The following is a 25,241-nucleotide window of genomic DNA, read 5'->3' on the forward strand; positions in this document are numbered from 1 at the left end:
GGCTCAGTCGGTTAGATGTCTGACTCTCGGTTTCGGCTCAGGTCACGATCTCAGGGTCGTGAGATCGAGCCCTGCGTCAGGCTCTGCGCTCAGGTCTGAGTCTGCTTTAGAGTCTCTCTCCCTCTCCCTCTGACCCTCTCACTTGTGCGTGCAGGCGCGCACGCTCTCTCTCTCTCCCTAAAATAAATAAATGCATCTTAAAAAAAAAAAAAAAAAGGAAGGACATTCTGGCACCCGCTATCACACAGACAAACCCTGACGACGTGACGTTCAGGGAAACAAGCCGGACCCAGGACAAATCCTGTATGATTCCACTTGTATCTGGTCCTTGGAGTCACACGTAGACACAGAAGGTAGATGGAGGGTGCGGGGGCTGGGGCATGGCTGGGGGGCTGGCATTTGATGGAGACAGCACCTCAGCTCTAAGACAACAGCAGGTGCACAGAGATGGCTCTCACCACAATGTGAACATACCCGACACCACTGAGCTGTACTCTTGAGAACAGTGAAGATGGTGAATTGTACGTCCTGTGTACCTGACCACACACACACACAAAGGACGAGTTCACCTCCCTGGTTCTGGTGCGAAGACATTCATGAAATGGGCACGAGGGTCCCCCTGGATTGGCCGTGCGAGGCAGACCTGTTCCTAGCGCTCCTTCACCCAGGCCAGGTGGGAGCCACGGCTTTCTCGTGAAACCGTAACCATGAGACGGTGAAGCCACACCCATCGCGTCCGGAAAAGGCGGCCCCCAGGCTTGGGTGCCCAAGGGGGTGCCGAGGGGGGCTGCCCACCGTACCTTCTTTGCGGCCAGCAGCAGCTCCACCGCCTTCTCGTACTGGCTGTGTTCGATGAAGAAGTCCGAACAGCGGGCCAGGAGGGCGGGGTCCGACCTCTCGTCCAGGTCCTCTGCTATGAGCTGCAGGGCCACGAACTGCTGGGTGGCGAAGGCCAGCTCCAGAGCCTTGGAGAAGTGGCCGGCCTGCGGGCGGAGGGCGCTCTGAGCAGCCGCCCTAGCCACGGGTCCCCAGAATGCCCGAGCGTCCCCTGGCAGACACGGAGGCAGGCCCTGGGGCCCCCCCTTGCATACCTTGTGGTACAGCATGACCGCCCTGTCCACGTGCTCGCCCTTGTCCTCGTAGTAGAGCGCCGCCTCCGTCATGTCCTCGGGGGAGCTCAGCAGGGCCAGGTTCATGAGCTGGTCATCCAGGCCATTCTCCTGTGGGGGCCGGAGGACGCCCAGGGCTTCCTGTGCGGGTCTGCTGAGGCTGCCCTGGGGGAGCCCACCGCCCCCACTCCGGCACGCTGCTGGTCCACGTGACTATGGTTCCTTCCTTCCTTCCTTCCTTCCTTCCTTCCTTCCTTCCTTCCTTCCTTCCTTCTTCCCTCCCTCCCTCCCTCCCTCCCTTCCCTCTTTTCCTCCCTTCCTTTCTTTCTTAAGATTTTATTTATTTGAGAGAGAGTGAGTGGGAGAGGAGACACAGTACAAGTAAGGGGAGCAGCAGGCAGAGGGAAAGGGAGAAGCAGACTCCCTTCTGAGCAGGGAGCCCGATGCGGCACTGGATCCCAGGACTCTGAGATCATGACCTGAGCTGACGCTTCACTGGCTGAGCCCCCCAGGCGCCTCCATGATGATGATTTCTAACCAGTGTCAGAATGTCTCATGGAGTCTCTGTACCAGAATTTTGGGGGCTTCCTTCTTTTTCCATTAACAGAACATTGCTCTCCGAGCCCTGGGTTGGAACACTTTCACGCATTCAGAACGCCCTTCCTGCTGTTTATAGGCCAGGAGCAACGAGCCAGCCTGAATGCTTGCTGGAGAGACATGGGACTTTTCAGCAAGAACTCAGAACTCAGCACTTGAAAAACCCCACCGGGGGGCTGAGACCAGGGGGAGGAGGAGCAGTCACTGCGACAGGCACAGGCGTGGTGGGAACGGGCCCCTGGGGTGGGGGACGTGCTGCTCACCATACAGTTCTCTACATTTTCTGTGTGAAACGTTCTTCTCAGAACGTGGGAAACAGCAGGGGCCCCTCTGTCCACCTGCCTGGCTTTGACCGTCGAGGCTGCGTGCCCGCTGCCCGCCTACCTTGCACAGCCGGATGGCGTTGTTGAAGGCCTGCGCCCGCGAGTAAAAGTGCACCGCCTGCCTCACCTCCTCCTGGCTCTCGTACTGGCGGGCCAGGTGATAGGACGCCGCCCAGTTTCCGCTCTCGTTGGCTATCTCCGCAGCCTGGAAAGAAGGCAGGGGGCCCTGGGGCTCTGTCTCCGCCTCCCCACACCCACAGGCCGCACAGGACGCTCCTACCTTCTGAACGTTGCCCTGGAAGCAGTAGATGCGGACCAGGGAGAAGTAGTCTTGTGCCAGCTCATAGTAGCGCAGCGCCGCGTCCATGTCGGCCTGGCTCTCCAGGTACTGGGCCCACCACCGCCACAGGGTCCTGGAAGGAGCCCATCAGCCCCACTCAGGGCCTGCGCCCCCTGCAAAGGAGCCCCGGGTCCCCAACGCCACCCTCGGCGCGCCTTCACACGGCCAGCAGCCAGGAGGGAGCGTGTAAGCCGGGTGACTCGGCCAGGAGTGAGGTCCCGGGGTCTGGAGGAAAGGCCCTGCCCTGACAGGCTGGGACCAGCTTCCAGGGAAGGGTCGGTGCCTCGCACTCTCCCATGGGAAGCAAAGGAGGGAGGCCCCCGGGCCCCACAGCAAACCCACGGTCCGCCCACTGGCCACCTGACGTCCAGTGGCGACACTCACTTGTCCTTCATCTTATTGATGTAGAGCTCCAGGGACTGCAGGTCCTCCGCGAGCATCCTGGGCACCTCAAAGCGGTGGGTGTCTGACTTCTCATAGCTGCAAGAGGGGACAAACAGCGACTCCTCCCCACGGTCTCAGCACCGCACGGCAGTGCCCAGTGGATCATGGTGCTGCGGTGGCACCGCCCGAGACCCCATGCCCAGAGCCCTGGAACCCGGTGTGGGCTGGGAGGGGGACCGTGTCTGAGGTTCTCCTGGTGGGACCGAGCTCAAGGTCCCCCGCAGACCCGGAAGGTCACCACCTGCCCCAAGTCAGTGCCTCAGTCTAGACGCTTCCTCCAAGCGCCTCTACGGCCGCCTCACGGGGCGAGGAGGAGGCCCGAGGCAAGCAGGCCCACCCCGGCTCAGCCCAGACGGGGCCCCACACTCACTAGCTGAGGGCCAGGCCGAGGTCCGCGCTGGCCTCCAGGTGCCTGGCGTAGCTGTAGTAGGTGGCACGCAGGTGGATGCGGTCATGGAGCTCCGCGACTTCCACGGCCTTCTGCCACTGGTCAGAGGCCTGGTACAGCTTGTTCAGGAGGTCATAGCGCCCACACGACCGGTACAGCTGCTCGGCATCCTCCTGGAGATGGGGGCGTGTGCATCAGCCCTTGAGCTCCAGGAGAGCTGCCCGTGCGCCCCTGCAGGCAGCGAGGCCACACACACGTGAACACGGCATTCCGTTCCGCGGTGAGAAAGCAGGACGGACTTATGCGTCAGCTGGGAAGGCTGGGGGGCTGCCCTGCATGCTGGGGAGGAGACCCTGCCCGCCCCAGTGTCCTGTGGACCAGGAGCTGACTCGGGTGTCTGCCTGCCCCCCTCCTCGCAGAGTCTGCCCCCACCCCACCTGGCCCCCCAGGTGCTCAATGGGCCATGAGCTCATGCATGTGCAGGAGACAGGGAGGACCCGCGAGAGGAGAAGCCTCACTCTGCTTTTTGACTCAAACTCCTTTGCAGGGGTTTCTGTTCCCTGCTACCGAGTGACCCAGATACCCAGACGCCATGGCCTGGCCACGCCAGGGCGGTGCCCGACTCACCAGCATGCCCAGCTGTATGGCCAGCATGGCCACCCTGGCCTCCGGCTCTGGCTCCCGCTCAGCCTCCCGCAGTGCTCGGGCTCCACGCGCATGGCCCATGTTCCCCAGGCACACCTTGGCGACGTCCAGCCGCTGGGTCTTCACACACATACGCGCCATGTTCTCCCAGACCGCCTCACTGTGCCAGGGGACGCGGCAGCTCCGTGAGCTTGCAGCCCTTGCGCCCCTGCCACCCTGAGATGCGTCCCAGACGGGCTTCACCGGCACAGCGACATGGCAAACCAGGGCCCCTACCCCTCCCTTGGCTGGAGGCCACCTGTGTCCGCTGCAGCTGGTGGGGACGGATCCTCTCAGACCTTCCACACACCCACTTTCCTCCCTGCTTTGACGGCCGTCTGCTTCAAACGTTCCTCTGCAGCGCACCTGCCTGCATCCTCTGCTGAGCCACGAAGGCACCGGAGCTGCCCTCCAGCAGGGGACCCACAGGGAGAAGGGGCTGTACAGGCTTCACACCCCAGTGGACCTGGGGAAGGGGGTGGGGGGCCTCAACCCTGATGCCCCTGAGGACAGAGGAGACCAGTACATGATGCCCAGTGTGGGGTCTGCTGGTGGGTCCCTGACCTGGGCTGAATAGAAGTGGGGGTCCTGGGGATGATCCTGCACGTCCCCACGACTCTGTCCTTGTCCTCATGCTCATGGGCCCCTGCAGGGCTCCACGCAGCCCCAGTGGGGGAGGTTTGGAGACATGGGTCCATTCTCCCCATATTAGCCTTCTGGCAAGTTCTCTCCTGCCGACACGGACTGGGGGCTCCTGACCTCCTGAAGGTTGCCGACTCCTGTGAGTCTGGAAACCTCTGTCTCAGAGCAGCTGCCCCTTGGGAAACAATGCTCCAAAAACTGAGGAGTCCCAGTGACAGCAGGGTCCCGTGGTCACAGTCAGATCTCAGGAGTCCTCTTTCCACTCACAGAACTGATGGAAAGCCACCACCTCTCCTCCACCAGGCGGACGAGCAGGTGGGCCAGACGCAAGCCCTTCCCTGCTCCCTTTCCAAATGGGTCCTGTGTGGGAACCTTCTTTAAGATACTCCGCTCCCCAGGATTTCAGGGACCCATGTGGGGGTGTGGATGAAGCCTCGCACCTCTTCTGCCTCCACACCCTCTCCCCACCCTCTGCTGAGTCCAGCAACGGGTGGCTGATACCTGCCTACAATTCAAGGGGAAAACCTGAGTGAGCAGAGAAACGGGCAGCCATCCCAGAGCCCTCCCCTGACTCGGTTTCCTTGTGCCTCCTTGGGCGAACACTGCTGGGCCTGCTGTGTGCATGAGTGGGGCGGGGTGCTAGAGGCGGGTTGCCCCCACCCTGCCCTCTGAGCCGAGCCACCAATGACCTCCAGCAAGTGGGGGGTGGGGGAAGCATGCGCTGAAGAGCAGCCACTGACCCCCCCCCCACCCCGCGTCCCGCTGGGAAGGCCCTCCCAACGGGCCCAGGCTCTGGCCTGTGAGCTCCACCACCAGCCTGGACGCAGGACCTGGAGCTCTGGGTTTGGAACAGCTGCCAGCCCACCATAGCTCCAGCGCTTCCTGTCGTCCCCGCCCGCCAACTCACATCTGCACCTCATCACCGTGAGAGGCACAGACGTCAGAGCCCATGGCTGCCGAGGGGCTGGCCTGAAGACGGCCCCCCTTCCTGGAAAGCCCTTTCTTGAGAGCTGCCAGAACCGGTCCCAGAGGCCCCTCTTCTCAGGCCTGCCACTCGGGCTTGCAGGGTTCATGGCCTCCTGGTCCATCATGCAGCCCGAGCTTCTCCGCTCCGAGACAAAGCTCCCACCCACCCGGCCATCATGTGCAGCAATAGGGCAAGCACACAGGGCCCTCGGGAGGTTTGGGTGCCTGCGGCCCCCAGCTAAAATCTGAGGGTAGTGGATGGGGCAGGGCCTCCAGACATCACCTGGTCGGGGAGCTGGATAGAGCTGACCCAGTAGCCATCAAAGACCACCCAAGGATAAGTGATTTAAATAAATAAAGGGGAAAGCTGATCCCTCCAAGCGGAAGTGTTGGGACAGCCTCCTTATGGAGGTGACCCACTGCATTGTGTCCTTAGGGACTCTGAGTGGTCCTAGTCCTTCTGGGAGAAGGGGGCCATGTGCAGAGGGCTATGAGTGCCCCCTTGAGCCCCCAGGAGACTGGAGCAGAGACGGGACAGCAGGACACAGGCCAAGGAGAGACGGCAGTGGCAAGAAGTAAGCTGATGCATTTGCTACAAACTGCTGGAAAAAATGCTGAAATAGGCCAAATCCCTCAGGGAACAGAAGAGATGATTCTCCAAAGACCCCTGTCTTTCAGGGACATAGGCTTGGTGGTGCAGGGGCCACCCCTTGGCTGAAGCAGGTGCAGAGCCTCCTAAACCATGATCCAAAGTAACGGGAGCTGGGGAATAGTCTTGCTGTTCTGATTCTGTGATAATCAGGACAGGCTAAACACATGCTATGTTAAGACCATGCATGTGTCCCCAGACCTGGGTCTGCTTTGATCAGTGCTGGTGACAGACCAAGTCTGATTTATATGATGCATCTTTTTTTTTTTTTTGGTAAGATTTTATGTATTTGAGAGAGAGAAAGAGCAGGTGCATACACGCAAGAGGGGGAGGAGGAGAGGGGGAGGTTGGGTAAGAATCTCAAGCTGACTACACCTAGCACAGAACCCGACGCAGGACTCGATTCCATGACTCCCAGATCACAGCCTGAGCGGAAACCACGAGCTGGATGCTCAACCCACTGAGCCACCCAGGCGCCCCTATGAAGCATCTTATGTGGGAAATGCCTGTGACTCTAGGTATCTGATCACCCTCGAGAAACGACAGCATGGCAAGTGTTAATAACTTTTGAAGATAATCATTGCTAATTTGATGATCACCAAATTGCCATTACATGAATCATAAAACCAACCCCCCACCCAAAAAAAGCCAAACAAAAACCCCACAAAGTAAGGGGGGCCGAGGCTTCCTGGGCACAGGGCCTGTTCTGTGTCAGAGTCGCCGGAACTATCTGGGGCTCCAGAAGCAGGAGGCGAGTGGGGTGCAGGCAAGCCGGGGGACCAGGCCAGGCCCAGCATGCTGGGCTCACCTTGCAACCTCTGCGACCTGGGCAGGTGTGGGCTCCCCACACCCCAGCCTCCTCCCCTGTGACAAGGGCGCCTGGCTACGAGCAGGCAGCTCTCGAAGGCCTATGCGGTTGCAGCTCAGGGCCCGAGGGCTCTGACCGCACAACGTCCAGGCCATGTGTGCTAGGAAAGCGGAGTGTGGGTGCCCTTCTCTTCACGCATAGCCGCTTCGGGGCCCCGGCTGGGCGTGGCGTCTCCCAATAGGCCGGCACAGCCTCTCCTGTGTGTCTGCATGGGCAGAAGGCTTTGAGCGCCCTCACTGGGACATGGAGTCAGCACAGACACAGCCCGGGCCACAAACCACATTCCCTCCGCCCTCGGGTCTCACGGGGGACCTGCACTGCGTGTCCAGAACCCCACCTTCTTGCACCTCCACAATGACACTCTGGCCTGGCAGTTCTGCGGGTGTGGGCCCCTGACCTGCCACATCTGTGTGGCAAGTGGGGGCCTCTCCACCATGCCCGGCCAAGACAGACGGGTCTGTTCTGGGCTGGCATCCCTGGCCTTCCCTTTTGGAGAGGAAGGTGGGGCGGGCAGGGGAGGAGGGTCCTGGAGCAGGACTTCAGAAGGCCTCCCTGCTTTCCTAGCAGGAAACACATCCTGTTAGTGTCTGACTGCTGTGGCCTGGCCCCGATTTGTTGCAGTTGGCTACGCCCTCCATCCAGCTCACAAAAAACAGCCTCAAAAACAACCATTTCCTCTCTGCCGAGGGGGGGCTGCACACGCACATGCACGTCCCTGCGGCAGGCTCTCTGCTTTCCAGGACCGGCTGTTTCGTGGCAGAGGCACAGCGCAGGGGCTCACGCAGTGAGAGGCTGAACCGCCCCCAGCACAGCTCCCCGTGGCCCTGCTCAGAGTCCGGCTGCTGGTTTTGCTCTGTGGCGCTGGTTCTAAGGAGCGAGGCGGGACAGACCCCCACGTTGCGCCCACCTCTCCGGTTTCTTGTGGAAAGAAGAGGCCCTGCTTCCCAGGAAGACGGCGCACGCACGACTCTGGACTCTTGCTGGTGCCCCAGCTTCCTCCCCAGGATGGGCCGAGGGGCTGGCTGCAGCTCAGGCCTGGCCCTGCTCCAGGTGCAGGAGGCAGGGTAAGGAGGGCCCGAGGTGAGCTCACCTGCACCTGTCACATGGGCCTTCCCGATGCCGCTGAGAATGAGCGGTGATGTCCTCTAGCAGCCCCTAGCTGGTCTCGGCTCTCCCTGGCCACAGCAGCAGACCGGAGCTGGGACTTTCTCCACGACAAGCGGACAGCACTGGCAGCCAGCGATGACTGTCCAGAAACTGGTGGCCACGGCAGTGCTGGTGGCCCTGGTCTCTCTTGTCCTCAACAACGTGGCAGCCTTCACCCCCAACTGGGTATACCAGACATTGGAGGACGGGCGCAAGCGGAGTGTGGGGCTGTGGAAGTCCTGCTGGCTGGCGGACAGGGCCCGGGGAGGGTCGAGCCCCGGGGCCCGGCCCGGGCAGGCGGACGCACGGGACTGTGAAGCTCTGGGCTGGGGCTCGGAGGTGGCAGGCTTCCAGGAGGCTCGAGGCACCGTCAAACGTAAGTCTGCTTGTTTTTACACCTCCTTTAGGGCGGTCAGGGCCCGCTAGCTCTGAACGGCATGAGGTGGGCTTGGGGCGCATGTTTGGTGAGCCCTGAGCTCTGCGCCCACCCTCCCGGCGATGCCCACACCTGCCCCTGGCTCCTTTAGGACAGAATTCTTCCCATGCAGATATGGGGCTTTTCTCTGCCTCCATGCACAGGGAAAGGGCAGACACATTAACCAGATCAAAGAAGATCCGCTTTTCTTGGTGCAAAATACACCTTGTTAGTGAGTAAAATAAACTAGAAGCTTAAAAACACGTGGCTGAGTTCTGACTTCATTCCACAGTTGTCAGGGTCATTGAGGCAGGACTTCTGGGAGGAAACCAGCCACGGGCAGAGCGGGGCTCAGGTCAGCGGTTCTCGAGAGCTGAGCCCCTTGCTGTCTTGTCTTGGCCCTGCCTGGTCACTGGTGGCTGGGTCTGTTTACTGCTCTGGAAGGTGGGAAGCAGACTTTGACCATGGGGTCAGGTTTGAGTGTACAGGTGGGAAGGCTCACAGTGAGACACTTGTCACCTAACGTGTCATCTATGCAGTCACAGTGCTGACAGGCAGAGATCTCCCCGAGCTGAGTCTTTGAAGCTGTTGATGAGGGTCTAACTCACAGATGGGCAGGAGACAGAGCTCATCCTTTTGAGAACATGAGACTTTAGCAGGGGCTTTGCTAACTGCTCTCAGAGGGTGTCCACAAAGTCCTCAAGTAGCACAGGCAAGCTCTGTGCTCGGGGTGGGAATGTCCCCATCTGCCACGTGCTTTGAGCCCTGAACCACGAGGGAGCCGGGTGGGGGTGGCATCCAATTCCACAAAGAGATGGAGGCTGCAAGAGTCACGTGCTCAGCCAAGGTCCCTGGGGGGAGACAACCCCAGTGTGTCCACTCAGAGCCCTTTGCCGCGCAGCCTGTGGGGGGGTCTTCTGTTGGGGAGGGGCTGTTAACCCCTCCCACTTCCCTGGCAAGCAGGGCTTTCAAACTTTCCCACAAACTCTCAAAACTCAGTGTAACTGCACTTGGGTCCCACGGGACTTGCTGGGTCCTAGGACTGTCCTGACGAGTCTTGCAAGCCAGCGACCCCGTGGCTCCAGTGTGAGCTCTGTGCTGCCCTGACCCACAGAGCACCCCCAGCCCGGGCCTCAAGGTCAAGCAGGTGCCCTCCCTGGGCATCCACGTCCTCTGTCTCCTTGCTGAGACCAGGAGGGTACACAGGGTTGGGATGTGCTCTGCCTCCAGACCCCCCCTTCCCACCAGGCCAGCCACGTGTCCTGGCCACCGGCCTATGGTCCCTCCCTGACAACTTGATAAGCTTCCCATACGACTTCTATGACATCCTCACCACTGGTAATGCATTTGTGGCAGCTAAGCCTTAACCTCTGGGCATCGGTATTTGCCCCAACCGAGGGAAACACCATGGAAGGTTCTCCTGAGGGAGACCGGGTTGCTGACACACTTCTCACCTGGTCCGTGTGCGCGAGCGGCAAGGCGACAGGAGCAGCACGCAGGGTTAATCTGCATGCTGGCTGCCACACCTGCCGCCTCACATCAGACTAGCTCCCAGTCTCTGGCTCCCAGGGAAAACCCGAGCCCCTCTGCGCGACCACTCCGCTGGGTATAGGGATGGGGGAGGAGGGAGCGGGTGGCGCCTTGCCCAGATGCACGCTGGCTCAGCGCTGAACACCCCTCTACCCCGCACGCTCCACAAAGTCACCTCGATCTGAGACAGGCTGGTGTGTGGCTGCAGGCCTGACTCGATCCATCCCGAGCTCCCGGTCTCAGGCCTGAGAGTCGGGCCGTCCTAGAGACTCCACATGTCTCGGCAGGTGGGGGGGCGGGCAGCAGCCCGGGGATGGGGGACATGCTTGTCTGCTGTGCTCCTGGGGTCCTGGCAATGTCCTGCAGAGCCCAGAGTCCAAGCCACTCCGAGCTCACGGAGCACACATGATGAGGGAGCACCACCTGACATTCTGAACTCCATCGGGGGACTGTCGGATCCTGAGTGACATGCAGGGTCCTATCCTCCAGGACCAGGGGCATCTTTCTGCCCGCCACCAAACTGGTTAGCGTGCGGCTATCGTGATGGCAATCCCTGCTCTGGTGGCTTTCCTCGCTGCGAGGAGCAGTGGGCACTCGGCGGACGTGAGGTCCTCCTATGGCTCCTGAGAACTCCCAACCCCAGTCTGGGTCAGACTTGCTCTTGGGGGGTTTCTCATTGTTCCAGATTCCAGACATTCTGTCAGGCACCCTAACCTCCTTTTCTAAAGCGATGTAAGGGGTGAGTAAACATGCAGTTAAATCTTGGGCACCCTGCCTGGAGGAGATCACTGCTCTCTGACCCCGGGGGGGCAAGGAGTCTCATCACCAAGGCAGACAAAGGGCACTGGGGCTGGGGTGCAACGGTGTGCATCCCACTATGCCTGGCCACAGCCCTTCGTGCCACGTTCTTGAGGGGTGCCACTGCCCAGGCTACGTGCATGGTGATGACAGCCTGTGAAATGCCCGCACACGGTGCACCCCCCCACCCCGTGGGTCCCCTCCAGGTGGCTGGCGGAGGGAGAGGGAGCGTGCCTCACGGGGCAGTCTTCTCACGCAGCTGGTGGGTCTGTGGGCCATCACTGCTTTATCCTTCTCCCTCCCACATCTTTGCATCCACGGGGCCAAAGGCTGATGGGGTGAGGATGCCACAGGGGGCCATGGGGGGCCAGGGTGTGTGGCTTGAGCTGTGCTCCGAGAGCACCAAGAAGGACAGAGAGCTGGGTGGAGGGAGCCAGAGGGCAGGCCACTCCCCTCCGTGCGAGTGTGCACTGCGGAGACTTCCCTCGCCTGGCCTGGGAGGCTGCGCTGGGGAACCTTGCACGTCTCTGGGCCGGCTGTGAACCCGAGTGGCCACTGTGCTTACGGCCCCTCATCTCTGAGGTCACACCCACCTCCCGGATCCGACCACCAGAGGGTAGAAGAACCTCAGTGTGTCACGTATTGGTAAAACTCACTGCAAAGAGTGCAGGGTGTGAAGACCCCAGAAAGAGCCCACGAAGAGCAGGCCCTCCACGGGGAGGCAGGCCAGCCAGTCTTCGACACACGGGGAGGACCTGCCTGGAGGTTGTCCTGACCTGCTTATCTGTCCTGACAGCAGGACCGGTTTGGTGTCCTGCACGCGTGGGTGGCCACTGGCTGGGCTGGCTGCACCTTGGATTCCGCCATGAAGACGGCATGGGCAGCCAGGAAGGTTCGGGCAAATTGGCCTGGAGCCTGGCTCTCAGCCCGAGTGGCCAGCTCAGGCCTGGGGAGGTGAGGAAATGTGGAGTGCTGGCACCTTTCCCTGCCAGGCCCCACTGCCACCCCAGCACCAGGAGCCCCGCGCCCGCCAGGCCCCGCCTCTGGCACCCCTGCGTTTACTGAATCAGGAGCGTCAGGGTTTCTATAGCAACAGCAACTCTGAAGAGCATAGTGTGAGCTCTTAGCCTGTGGGAGTGAAGCCCCCTGGGAAAGAGAGCAGTGTTGGGGAGAAAAGCCAGTGAGAGGGCATTACTGGCCACACTCACTGTCCACACAGCTCATCTACACTGCCAGCCAGGGCAAAAGCCGCCGGCCCAGCACGATGAAGAAGCTCAGTAGGTGGGGGCTGTCATCCTCCAGCGGCCCCTCTCTGCCCTCAGGGCCACTCTGACTTCCCAGTGGCCAGGCTTCTGCTGCTACAGCCCTGCCCGTGTCTGTGCTGGACTAGGGAAAGGCCTGGATCCACAAAGGGCAAGACCCCTCAGCCTCTGAAAGACAACGGGGAGGGGGAAGCTGCTCGACGCACAATGCGCAGGAGCAGCCAGACCTGGGGCGGGAAGAGGCCTAAGGCCTCGTTCGCTCCGGGCTCCTCAGGCGCTAATCAGGGGGTCCACCTGCCCACCTGCAGGCAGCAGTCACAGACACCGTGGCAGGCCACAGTCCTCTCTGCTCTCACGCAGAGGCATCGCAGGGGAGGGGACTGACTTCACGGCGCGGGCAGGCTCCTGCAGGCTGGCGCTCTGCTGCCCAGCACGCGGGGACATTGTCTCTCCGTGGGCCTCTCGTGACAGCACTGCAGCGCCCCCACCCCCACCATGGGAGTAGACAACAGGGAGCCAGGGAGAGCAGGTCGGTGAGGCACCGGGTGCAGACAGAGGCAGGAGCTGGCCTGGAGCTGACCACCTGTCTTGTCCCCTGTCATTCTCACAGTGCAGTTTGACATGATGCGCGCCTGCAACCTGGTGGCCACGGCAGCACTCGCTGCGGGACAGCTCACTTTCGTCCTGGGGCTGACGGGCCTGCCCCTGATGTCGCCCGATTCACAGTGCTGGGAGGAGGCCATGGCTGCCGCGTTCCAGCTGGCGAGTGAGTACCCCTGGGCCTCGGGCCGGCAGGGCAGCCACACCCTCAGTCACGTGGGGCTGGCAGGCCCATTGCGGTCTTCTAATGTCACTGCGACCCCCATGGGTCACCCTCACATCTTTCGCCTCGGGCAGAAGCAAGACAGAACCACAGGTGGGGGTTGCTGAGGATGCAGCGAGCCCCCGGCTGCGTGTTTCTGTTTGCCCACAGGCTCCCGCCCTCTCCCACTGTAAGACAGGGTGCTCCGGGTGCTGGCACTCTAGGCTCACGTGCTTGCTTTCCAAAGTCTGCGGCATCTGCTGTTGTCTTTGCCCATCTGCAGCCGATGTGGCTGGAGGCCTGGGCTCAAGCCCCTCCCATGATGGAGCAGCAAGCCTGCCACGGGCAGGAGGAGAGCCCCCACCTCAGCCCGTGCCTTGGCCGCCTTCCCCACTAACACTGTGTGAACAGGGAGGTCAGGGTGAGCACGAGGCTCCAGCCAGGGTCATCTGCACGCCCCATGACCAATGCAGCTTCCTGGGACCCCGCCGAGGTCAGCAGCAGGCCCTTCCTCATAGCAGCACAAAGCACCGAGGACACGTTAGCACCTGAGCACACACGCCCTGTCCTGGCTCCCACACCCAACGGCCCGTGCCGCCACACGAGCAGTGGGGTGGGAGGCCACACCGGCCAGGCCCTGGGGGTGTCTGTAGGGTGAACCAAGAAAGGGCGTGGGCACATCCGTGGTCTTGCAAGGCTGAGAGTGGTGGTGGCAGTGGCGTAAACGAGAGACGGGATTGTTTCGGGAAGTTGGGCACAAGTGGCCACAGGAGACACAGAAGCTGTCCACATGACCCCAGGGAGCAGAGGGGCTTTGTTGCTGGCTTCCCCTCCCCCATGCCTCCCTCTTGCTGGCTCAGTTTTAATGACTGTGGACACCTGGGGACATTCAGGTTTTCTGCAGCCCACTGGGGAACGTCTGAGCGGAGGTCCTATGCGGGGATGACGTGGGCCAGGGTGTGGGGATGTGATCCGCCAACCCACCTGCCTCTCCCACTGGTGGAGAATGGCAGCGTGTCCCAACACTCAAGGTACAGTTTCAGCAGACCCAGTAAAAGAAACGGCAGGAAGTCTGAAGTGAATCATTCCGGGAATAATGGCCCCTGGCCCTTATCTTTCTGGAGAATGAGGCTGACAGACTGGCAGGAATTCACATGGTGGAAAGTGACCCTGGTGGGAATCAGGAATTGGAAACAGGCCTTCCTGTGCCTTTTAATAGAAGGCGGGTGGTCCTGGGCCAGTCACTTCCCCATGGCCCAGTCACCCACGGGGCCCGGGAGTGCCGAGGGCCAACCAGGCAGTTTCCAGGAAAGAGTAGCTGTGGGGCTGAGGGAGCTGGACACGCGCCTTGGCTGTGTCACCTGCAATCCATGGGAACGGGGGCAAACTGCCAGCCTACTGGCACCTCCATCCGTCCCCACCGGGCTGGTCTTGAGAAGGAAGGAGGTGGGTAAAAACATGAACATCCCAAAGGACAGTGACCATTCAGAACATCACTCCTCTGCCTTCTGCTGACCTTAGGGCCATAAGGCAGAAATGGGGTTGTCGGCTTCACTGAGGCTGCCCACTTCTGGCGCATGTCTTATCTGAAACTCCATCCCTCCCAGAAGGAAGTTGAAGATTAAGAACAGATATTCAGGCATCAAAGAAATGAAAGGAACAGCTCTTGATCCTGAAAATAACTCCTTGCAGCAGAACAAATGGACCACAGCATTTTTTATCTAGAACTATTGGGAGAGAGACTGGGTTTGGCGTCAAATCTTCCTTCCTAGGAACCCTCATTTCAGAACAAGAGAGTGTTGCTTCCAAATCAGCCGTTTTTGAGCCAACGGAGATGGGGAGCCCTGTGAAGGAAACGTGAGCTGTCTGGCAGCAGCCTCGGGTGTCCCGGGGCCAGTCCCGGCTGACTGCAGACGGGTGCAGCCCTTGCTCACAGACCGTCAGACCGTCAGAGGCTCTGCACGCTGTTCCACAGGCTTCTCCCGAGGCTTCTCCCGGAGGCGTCCCACCATCACTCCCACAGGTCTGTTTTGCCCAGAAAGGAAATGCACTTGGCCCTGTTTAGACTTGTTTCATTGACAAACAGTACAGAATGCAGCCGTGTGTCTTTCTTCCACCACACTGCTAATTTTAGAGTTAGGTTTTTTCCTGTGCTCCGGTCTGCTTTAAACAGTCAGGGAGAGACTGAAGGGCGCCGGGATATCCTGTCCCAGGAGGGGAAATGCCTGCTGGTACCTGTTATGCAAGCGAACCTTCAGTCCCCAGTGCTGGGGCCAGAGGGTGGGCAGCGGGGAGAGAAGGTGCTGACGAATTCCCGGGGAGGCCGGACAAGCTGGAACCAGCAAGGACGGCAACCCCCCGCCCGCTCGCCGCTCTTCCTGTCTGGGCACCGGGCCTTGCTCCTCACACCTGCTCCTCCAAAGGCCCTGTCGCAGGGACGTGCGGGGCCCCGAAGCTGTGTCCTCCGACAGGTCACCGCCAGCCACTCCACCTGCCGCATTCTGCCATGCTCGAGCAGTCACACCCTGGAGTTCCCAGCTTCCTTGCACAATCTTCCAAGCGTAATTTTAATTTACCTTAAAGTCAAAAAAATTACTTTGTCCCTTATCGCACCCCAAGCTGAACATCCCTGTGCAACAGCCCATTTTCCCTATGACGACGGCTCCTGTCGGGACTGCGGTGGCTGGCAGAGGAGCCAGGAGGATCTGTAAGGAAGACCTGCCCATGCGGCGGCCGATGGGCTAACGCCCCCCGCCCCCGGCCGCATGCGAGCAGCCCCCTCCCACAGCCACGCGCCCGTACGGTCATCTGCACACAGACCCGTCCCCCGTCCTTTATTTTCTTGCTTTGGCCGACTTCTGCTCGTCCGAGTCTGGTCTCACTGCCGTGTGAACCAAGGCACACGGTCATCCTGGCCTGATTACTGCCGGCGCCCTGGGACCCTGCGTCACACACCCGAGCGACGCCTGGAGCAGGGCAGGCCAACGAGGGCAGATTTGGCAGGCAGCGTGCCCGGCGGGCACCTCAGCGTGAGGCTCCTCTGCTCTGGAGGGGTCCTGAGCGCGCGTGGGGCTGTCCCTGGGGCGTCTAGGTGCCACGTCAGGTTCAGAGGCCCTGGATGAGCCACCTCATCCCTACGCTCCTGTAAGTGCCGGCTCTGTCACGCCTACGGCTGTGACTACCCTGACGTCCCACCGTGGGCCTGCTGGGGACGCCGCACCACAGCGTCAGCACTGCTCTGTGCTCAGAGTCCATGCCAGAGCCCCGCCAGCAGGCCTGTGGACCACCCCGGCAAGTGGCTCCCTCCTGTGGCTCTTCAGGTGCTCACGGCCCCTGGGCCCCGGCTGTCGGCTGCGCAGGACCGACTAACCAAATTGGGTCCCAGGCGAGCATTTTTAGGTGGGACAATGTCATGGTTGTTCCGGGCTCCACTGCGGGCCCACCGCCATCTTGCAGAACTTCAGTCCAGGCTCCTTGTCAATCGTCTGAGTGACCCTGCAGCTAGAGCGTGATCGCCACCACAAACGTTTGGTTTGGTTTAAGTACAAGGCTACAGCCGACTGGCGGAGGCCTCGGCCCTGTGTTGTGCTCTGCGTGCCTTTGAGGTGGCCCCGGGCTCTCCTTGGGAACCCTCTCCAATGACTCCTCACCTCCTCTGGGGGGGTGAGCAACAGGCCTGAGCTCACGCCACGCTCCCAAGCGAGTGAACTCACAGGTGTGAGGTTCTGGCCCTCGCCCCTTGATCGCTGTCACTTGGCACCGCAGAGTGCTGTCCCCCACACACGTCCTGCAGCTGCTGGATGCCAACTCTCACAGGCCGGCTCCCAGCCTGGCCCTCCTCCTAACACGAAGCCTCCCATGCTCCAGAGGGATGACCGTGGGAGCAGAATCATCGCACAAGCTCCTGGGCTCCGCGACTCTGGCTTCTGGAAATCAGACCATTTTTTCTCAAGGTAGCAAAACTTACAACACCCTGAGTACTCTGTGCCCCTGAGATTGCTCACATCGTCAGACCTCGCGGGGCAGTCGGGTTGGTAAGTGGCAGCCGTCCCAGTATCTCATGAGCCAGTGGGGATTCTGCGGTTTCCGCACGGTCAGAGATCTTCTCATAGGAACATACAACTTTGTTTTTCACAATAAGGCGGTGCTCAGCTTGGTCTGGACAGTGTGCTTTGGCACCTGCTTCCCCAGCGCCGGCCTGCACCCCAGCCACACCCCGCGTTTTCCCTTCACTTCCACGTCCTCTGTGCTGCTCAGAGCAACAGCATGTCATTTGGGAGCTTCAGCTCCGTGGAAACATGACCAGATCCACTGTATGTTTAGCTTTTCCTTTCCCAGAATCCCTCCCTCTGAGGAGGAACACGCTGATCCCATCACTTTGCTGCTCACAGATGCTGGGACATCCCAACCATGGTCGTGCCCTGACATGGGCCACAAGCTAGTCTGCTCTGTGAAGATTCTCTCCAGAAGCTGTCATCACGCCTGAGCCACAGGCGCAATGCGAGGCAGGTGTGCTGTGCGGAGGTTCAGGGTTCAGCCCCATGGTCTCTCCTTGTACCACCTGTGCGTGCTTGACTGCCACTCCCACAGGAAGGCCCTGTGACAGGCACTGAAGCCCTCGGAAGCAGGCAGGAAGGAAGCGAGAGGAAAGGGACGCTCTGCAGGCTGAGCTGTGATTCACAGCGCCCGCGTGGCCAGCTCACAGGAAGGGGCTGTTTGCTTTGGAAACAGAAATTCATGAGGATGGAATTGACTCCACATGCAGAATTCAGGGTGTTTGCTCAAAGTCTCCCCTTGCATGTTTCTGGACAAACATGAACATCACTGGGAAGTTTGGGGAGAAAAGTCTTTGGGACAATTCTGAGGGGGCCTCCACACCAGGACGTGCCAGAGACAGGGAAGTCCGAGGTTGAAGGCCAGGCTGGCCCGGGTCTACTCCCCACACCCCTCCTTTCTCCCCAGTAGGAGAATTTCATGAAGCAAACGCAAGTTGGATTTCAGAAGAATGTCTACATAATGGCAGTTATCTAGCACCACGGCGGAGGCTGGAGGTGGCCAGCAAGGCCATGTGTCCATCCATGTCCCTGCGGCTTTTCACAGCTGACACGTGGCACACATGGGAGATCCTCGTGCACTGCGTGTCTGTGCAGCTCGTGTCACCCCCCGGGGCCCAGGTGGGACCCACCTGTCCCTGTGTTGCCCCGACATCACACCCACCCGCGCAGCTTGGGCTCCTCTCGCCGTTCAATGCCTGTGCCACTGTTCTAGTAGGTTCCTTGTATCTTCCTGGTTAGGAGAGGCTTTTTCTAAATTCATTTTTTTAATGTTGGGGAATCAAGCCCTTTCTCTGACTGTATGTGTTCTAAGTTGCACTGAAACAAAGCAAAAGCCAACACTGGTCTTCACACAGAGGAAGTCACGTAAATGTGAATTCTTTAAACCTTTTTTCACATAAGGATTCAGAACTAGACTCTCTTTTGCACTTCTAGAAAAAAGAGCCAAGTGAGGTGCAGCCTCTGAAATGGGCCAGAGAAGTGAGACGCACCCCAGACGGTGCTGGAAACCCGCCCGGGGCCGCTGACGGCCGGGCGGCCAGTAGTGCTCCAGATGGGCAGATGCTCTCCAACTCTGTCTGTCGGGCTCCGCGCAGATACTGAGCCATCACCTCGCGGGATGTGGGTAGCTATGCTCAACTCGTGTGTGCACCTGTGAATTCATAGTCTTATCCATCCACCCATCCCTTTCATCTGGAGTACGAAAAATCCTTCTCTCAGCAGGGAAGCAGCTCCACGCTCTGAGTTTGTGCACGTTGTAGGCAACAGAGCCAAACATAAGGGAGAAGGTAATAAACAGACTAAGACAGCAGCAAAATACTACTACCCTATGTTCAAAAATACACCAGTACACGACACTGACCTTAAGAAAATAAGTAACAAGACGGTTAAGGGACCTGGTGGTGCTGGCCAATATAGACTCAGGACAGAGCCTACATCTTGCCCTGTGGCCAGGCCCCTGTGTAGGCTCCTGAGGGGCCCTTGCCACTCAGGGCTGGGATGCTGGGAGGCCCCCCGTGGGGTTCCGGAAGCCGGCAGCTAGTCTGCCCACATGCTTTGTCGACTGGTGCCATGAGTCAATATTTTCACTGCCGGGAGTTCAGAGTGTCCATACAACGGGGTCTCTTGGTGTCAGAGGCCCAGCCAACACCACTCTCTGGCAGGGTCTACGTGGGCCTGTCCCCACTACGCCGCTGGTACGGTGCTCCCTGGCCTAGGAAAAAATTTCATCTTCACCACTCTAAGAAGAAAGCCAGCTCCCCCAGGATGAGTCAAGCATGCCTCCACTGAGCCCACACTACGAGCCCTCCTCGTAGTGCGAGCAGCTCTGCTGAGCACACGCACATGGAAACTAGCGAATAGCGTGGGAACCAGCACATCCCGCTGCAGCGGCAATCATGGCGAACGGGCCCTGTCCCCCGGTGGGCTCGGTCACTATAAAGCTGTTCATCACATCTCCTTCCCCAAAGGCCCACAGTGCATTCAATTTCGCACCATGGGATCTATCTGGGTTTGTCTCAGACAATTCATTAGGTGATTCCTGGATGACCCTTTGGGAGGCTGAGCTGGAGTGGGGGTGGGGGGCACCCTCCAGCCATGGGGACGCCAGCAGGGGAGGGGCTGAGCCCAAGCTAGGGCAGGCCGAGTTGTGACTGGACCTCCAGGCTGAGTGCTGCTGGCAGCCCTCCTCCCCAGGGCTGGTCAAGCACAGGGACAGCAGTACCAGCAAAGGCCCGGAGAGGATGGAACTTGGCATCTTGGAAGAGTGGAAAGGTGCCGGTGTGGCCATACCGTACCGGAGACGGAGAGGGGAAGCCATGTGTCGGGGGCAGAGATCTGAGGCCAGCGAAGGCACACAGCCCACAGTGCCCTGCACCTGAACAACACAGGGGCCTTCTCCTTTCTGGCTCTGGCTCCTTCCAGCGCTGGGCCAGCTCTGCACCAGTCTTCGTGGAAACGTCTCATCTCATGACGGACTTCACAGTACCCTGTCTTTACTCACCAGTGTGGTCAGTCAACCCCAGTTAGCCATGGGGCTGGGGAAAGGTTGTTCACCCCTGCAGTCTGCCCCCACACCTCGCCCCCCACAACAAATGATGTTGCAGAACTGGGGCTCAGGCCGCATATCGGATTTTAAAATATCACCGTAACCAGTGCAACCCCAATTGATGCTTGGCAAAGGGCTAATACAGACTTTGACCACAGGAGCCGTCGGGGTGAGTTCCTTCCCACTGCACTGCCCTCTCTGCTCGGCCTGGCTCCCTGCCCGAAGGCTCCCACCAGCCTTGCAGCGAACACCTGTCCCCCAGCCAGTGCCTCCTCACTGTGACCTCAGGTAGAGGCCAGAGTGCTAGCTGGCTCTCATGCGCGCTCCCCTGGCAGGCAAAAAATGCCCAAAGACACAGAAATATGAGGTGGCACACGACGTACTTTCATTTTCATGGCACAAAATGGATTATCACTCCTTTCCCCATGAATGCAAACCTTGATGCCACAGAACCGTGAGCAAGGGACAAGCTCTTCACTGGGAGAGAAATGCCAGAAGTTTCTTTTTGTCAGTGTGCATGACAAAGAGACTTAGTTATTTTTAACAGAAAGGAAGCATCCAGAAGCTTTCTGTGTATAAAAAGCTCCACAAAGTACTGCAGAGAATTACCACGGAGATTAGTCACCACCACTGCTGTTGAGCACATGACCGAGGTGGATACACATTAAATTCATACTTTGTGGAAGGGACAGTGACAATGAGACTGAACCGATTGTGCCTGTGAAAGCCCAGCCCTCCCTCCACCCCTCACCTCTCACCCCTCACTAATTTGTAACAGCTTCCAGAACCATGAGGTGGCACCACTGTGGCTCAGCTCCGGGGCCACAGGGGTCGTGCATGATCTGGTTTCCTGAGGAAAGCAGGGGAGGCTGTGGGGAACGGAGGGACCAGCATGAACGGAGGACGGATGTCACGGCACAGGGCAGGGGGAAGTACTGCAGTGGGAGGCTAGCCTGGCCAGAGCCCAGGGACGAGTCCAGGAGGGGCTGGAGGGTTCCATCTGGACCACTGCGAGAGACTCTGTCCTCTCCAGGTACTTTGGGTTCCAAGAAACAGTTCCCCCAGGTTACCACCACAGAGGGTGGCGTGCTGCCTTGGCTGCCCTGGCCTCTGCTTCTGCCCAGCCCCCTCACCCTCACCAGCCACAGCTCCCGCTCAGCACTGCACCTCCTTCCTGCCTCATGTGTCTCGTCCGGCCCCTCCTGGCTGAGGGGTTGGAGGCCTGCGCTGGACCAGCCTCCTAGGCAGCAGGACAGCGGGGCCTCTCCGTCTCTGTCGGGGCTCCCAGCCCTGAACTCTAGCAAACGTCAGTGCCCCATTATCCTAGCCGACAGGTTCCTATTGCAATAACTAATAAACTGTGAAAGGAAGTGACACCGTGGTGCTAAGTGCTAACAACGTGAGGAAGCCAGGTTCCCTGAGGTCCACGCAGGACTCTGTCCACAGTCAGAAGAGAAGGCTGTGGAGGGGAAGTAACCAGGAGGAGGGGATGTGGGGGTGCAAGGGAAACCACAGGACCAGGTGCAGGGTGTGGAGGCGAGGGGAGGCAACAGCAGGAGAACTGGATGTGTGTGCAGCCCTGCGTGCCCCCCCCACCCCCGCCCAGAGCACGTGGGCGCTGGGCACTCCGGAGGTTTGAAAGAAAATCTCTATCTCCTCTAGAAGCGAACAGTAATAACAAGAAAACTGCTCAGAACAGGACTGAGTTAGATACCAATCTGAGTTGTTTCTAGGTAAGATCTAGACAATTTGTGTCTACTTTCATTTCAATGAATTAAGTGCTTCTATGAGCCCGCGAGGAGCTCACGCAGAACTGCTGCTGGACTGGTCTGGGTGTGAGGGACAGGGAGCAGCAGTGTCACCTCCATGGGGAGGGTGGCTAAAAAAATGGCCCAGCCCTGGCGGACCAAAGGAAGAGAGCGCTGGGACCGGGCTGTGTCCTTGTGGAGCCCCCCCAGGAACTATTCCGTGCCAGGATTAAGTAGACGCACACCAACCCTCCACAGCCATGCAAAGGTCACAAACGCACACAGAGGCCCAACGCAGCGCAGCTCAACACTGATGTGCGGCACGTGAGTTGGGCTACTGTCCGCTGGGGCGGCGACGCAGGGAAGAAACGGGAACTGCACTTCTGCAGCCTACAGCCCGTGTCCAGTCTTCTTCCTCGCTCCAGCAAGGCTTTCTCAACACTTCTCTCTCGTCCGCAGGTTTCGTCCTGGTCATTGGGCTGGTGACATTCTACAGAATCGGCCCATATACCAACCTGTCCTGGTCTTGCTACCTGAACATTGGCGCCTGCCTTCTGGCCACCCTGGCAGCGGCCATGCTCATCTGGAACATTCTTCACAGGAGAGAGGACTGCATCGGGCCCCGGGTGATTGTCATCAGCCGCTCCCTGACCGCGCGGTTTCGCCGTGGGCTGGACAACGAGTATGTGGAGTCACCGTGCTGAGCCTGCCTGGGACTTTATCACTATCGCTAAACAGTACAGAAACGGAAGGGCTGTCTGTGCGGGCGATTCGTATGGTTTCCTATATACACACGCACGATACACAGCTATGTTTACTCCGTCATATATGATATATTCTGCGGTTGTATTTTGCCTGCGCCACCCTCCTTCTGACGTACCCACGATCCGGCTTCATTTTCACGCACATTCCAAGGAGGAGACCAGCACCTGAGGTGCGCGGCCAGCGGCGGCCAGCTCGCTCTACGCCTTGGCCTAGGATTAATTTATTCTGTACCTGCCGAGTGGTGGGTCCTTGGTCATACTCACTTTGGTAAAGCAGAATACCCAGGAAGATTTTCTGGAACTGTGTGTGGTCTTCCTCGAGTGACTCAGAATTTACAACCAGATGGTTACGGCTTTATGACAGGATTGTGTTCGTAATGTCTGTTTTGCTCCTGATTAATTTTCTAAGTTAAAATAAAATGCAAACTTCTCACCACTGTGTCAAATGTGTGTTTTATCCATCATACTGCAACATGGGTGAAAAGAAGTTGGTCTATTTTTCCGTCATTTTTGTGGGTTGGCAGGAAGAGAAGGCTTGAAACATTTTTCAGGACCTGGTGGGAACACAGCTGTGGGCCCTCACGTTTCCATTCGACTGTCTCTGATGCCCACGTTCCTACAGACTGGACTCTGGCCCTGAGATGGCAGATCAACCAGCAGAGTAAGAGGGGAAAACGTCTATTTGTTTAAAGAAAATTCAGAGAGATTGCTTTATGTTTTCCCCTATAAAAATTTCCAGCCTAGCTTCAGCCAGATGCTGGGTAGTCTACCGATGGCCTTCACGATGCCACAGTGATTCCAAACAACCCTGGTCTTAAATTTGGAAGAGGTGAATCAGCTCTAAGACCGCAGGCACAACAGAAAGCATCAACGAGCTTTCAAAACCGGTGCCACCCCCGCAAACCATCGACTGCCGGACCACATCTGTAAGGACAGTCTGCCACCTGCACCCGCCTGGATGCTTCCTGATGCGGCACGGCTTGACCCCACTCCACCTGGCGGCAGTGATTCCCAGAAAACTGACACGGGGGCCTGGCCGGTGGGTACCATGCAAAGCCAGGGTCCGACCCCAGGCCCGCTGGTTGCAACCCCCATATGAGACTGCCTCCTGCTAACAAATGTTCAGCCTTGCTGCTTTCGACCTTCCAGAGTGTGGTGATCAGTGTGGAGTTTGTCTCCAGCAAGAACAAACAGTGGACTGGGGCTGGTGCTTTAAAAAACATAAAGCAACTGAGAATGACCGAGAAGCATCTATGGCCTGACTATTTACAACAAACTTATCACACACCGTAGAAGTACCCAGATTACGCCTGACACCAGCACACGTGTGGGAGCATTCAAGTCTGACCTTCCTCCCTCTGAGCCTCTGTCCACAAAGGACTCCCCAATGACCCCAAATCACATGCTAAAAATAGGCTTTTTAAAAAAACAGTGAAATATTTAAGATAATACGACTTCACAGTATTACATACACGATTTTGTAAGGGTCCATGGAAGTACTCAAGTTGACCCTGTGGGTGATCACGGTCTGTGACTGTGTTTATATTCAATGGAAAGTGACCAGAGGAAGGCTGGACTGTGCCATCCAGACGCCGCTTCACCTCCCAAACCAAGAGCCCTCTTGTCCACAGCCACAGCCAGTGTGCAAAAGGCTCCTCCATCAAAAACAAGGTTTGGCCTCACTGTTCAAGAAATAAGACAAGGGACAAGGGCTCGTGTGCTATTTTGAAAGGTGCTTCTATGTTACAGACACCTTCGCTGCCCACAAGGGGGCGTTCCGTGGCGGGGCAGGAGGGTGTCTCTTCCAGGCGACTTTTTTTCATCTTTTTTTCCCATTTTAGTTTCACTCTGCAGTGATTTTTCTATCCTTTGGAGATTAAAATCTGTCAAATGCTCTTGAGAAGAACTGCTGACTTCTCTCAGGAATGGAGGGGAGGCTGCTTGAAGACAGCTCTTGAGTAAGGGGCACCTGGGCAGCGCAGTCAGCTGAGCTCCAACTCTTGGTTTCGGCTCAAGTCATGATCTCCAGGGTCCTGGGACTGGACCCGTGTGGGGCTGCACACTCAGTGGAGAGTCGGCTTCCCGCCGCCCCCTTCCACACACGTGCGTGCTCTCTCCCTCTAAAATAAATAAATAGGGGCACCTGAGTGGCTCAGTCCCTTAAGCGTCTGCCTTCGGCTCAGGTCATGATCTCAGGGTCCTGGGATCGAGCCCTGCATCAGGCTCCATGCTCAGCGGGGAGCCTGCTTCTCCCTCTGCACCTCCCCCTACTTGTTGTCTCTCTCTTAAATAAATAACACCTTTAAAAAAAATAAATCTTTAAAAAAAATTTCTTTTAGAAGAAAATTTCTTTTAGAGCAAGGTTAATTGCATTGTCACCGTACTGTTTCGAGTGTTTGTTATTCAAACCTTCCTGTTTAGCAGCAATTATTCCCAGAGGAACAGGTATTACAAATATCGAGCAACTGCAGAACTTTCGACCAGGAAGAATACAGAACACAAGCAGCAGCCCAAGAGACCAGGAGCCCCTCAGAGGACAGCCAGGCTCACCTGCTCCATGCGCCCTACCCTGCTGCCATAACACACCGGCTCTGTGACAGAAAGCGCCAGGGGTGTCCTGGTGTCCCCAAGTGCGGCGGCATTCCCGTGGGTGACAAACCATGAA

General features: G+C 58.6%; 2 protein-coding genes and 1 pseudogene across 7 annotated transcripts in view; 2 read left to right on the forward strand and 1 right to left on the reverse strand.

The window, feature by feature from the left end:
* IFT140 (intraflagellar transport 140) overlaps window positions 1–25,241 on the reverse strand; it is a 78,583-nt gene that overhangs the window by 9,615 nt on the left and 43,727 nt on the right. For 5 of the 6 annotated variants that reach the window (XM_026484913.4, XM_026484916.4, XM_026484917.4 and 2 more), the window contains 6 exons: window positions 3,829–4,006; window positions 3,184–3,374; window positions 2,754–2,849; window positions 2,091–2,442; window positions 1,092–1,220; window positions 801–983 (listed from right to left, as the gene is read on the reverse strand). In XM_026484913.4, coding sequence (XP_026340698.3) covers window positions 801–983; window positions 1,092–1,220; window positions 2,091–2,442; window positions 2,754–2,849; window positions 3,184–3,374; window positions 3,829–4,006 — 1,129 coding nt within the window. The remainder of the gene's footprint in view (window positions 1–800; window positions 984–1,091; window positions 1,221–2,090; window positions 2,443–2,753; window positions 2,850–3,183; window positions 3,375–3,828; window positions 4,007–25,241) is intronic. The other variant, XM_026484914.4, reaches the window with a different exon arrangement.
* Window positions 6,257–6,376, forward strand: LOC113245445 (small nucleolar RNA SNORA72; annotated as a pseudogene).
* TMEM204 (transmembrane protein 204) lies at window positions 6,451–24,871 on the forward strand. Its single transcript, XM_026485022.4, has 3 exons — window positions 6,451–8,532; window positions 12,772–12,927; window positions 22,272–24,871. The coding sequence occupies exons 1-3, from the start codon at window positions 8,253–8,255 to the stop codon at window positions 22,514–22,516; spliced, it is 681 nt and encodes a 226-aa protein (XP_026340807.1). The 5' UTR covers window positions 6,451–8,252; the 3' UTR covers window positions 22,517–24,871.

This window comes from Ursus arctos, unplaced genomic scaffold, assembly GCF_023065955.2.
Source record: "Ursus arctos isolate Adak ecotype North America unplaced genomic scaffold, UrsArc2.0 scaffold_2, whole genome shotgun sequence".
Lineage (NCBI taxonomy): Eukaryota > Metazoa > Chordata > Mammalia > Carnivora > Ursidae > Ursus > Ursus arctos.

Bases quoted from the DNA above. Each gene is read 5' to 3' on its own strand.
- TMEM204 (XM_026485022.4), top strand. From the start codon at position 8,253: ATGACTGTCCAGAAACTGGTGGCCACGGCAGTGCTGGTGGCCCTGGTC. The intron at 8,533-12,771 runs GTAAGTCTGCTT...TCATTCTCACAG, and splicing joins GGCTCGAGGCACCGTCAAAC to TGCAGTTTGACATGATGCGC. The intron at 12,928-22,271 runs GTGAGTACCCCT...TCTCGTCCGCAG, and splicing joins TGCCGCGTTCCAGCTGGCGA to GTTTCGTCCTGGTCATTGGG.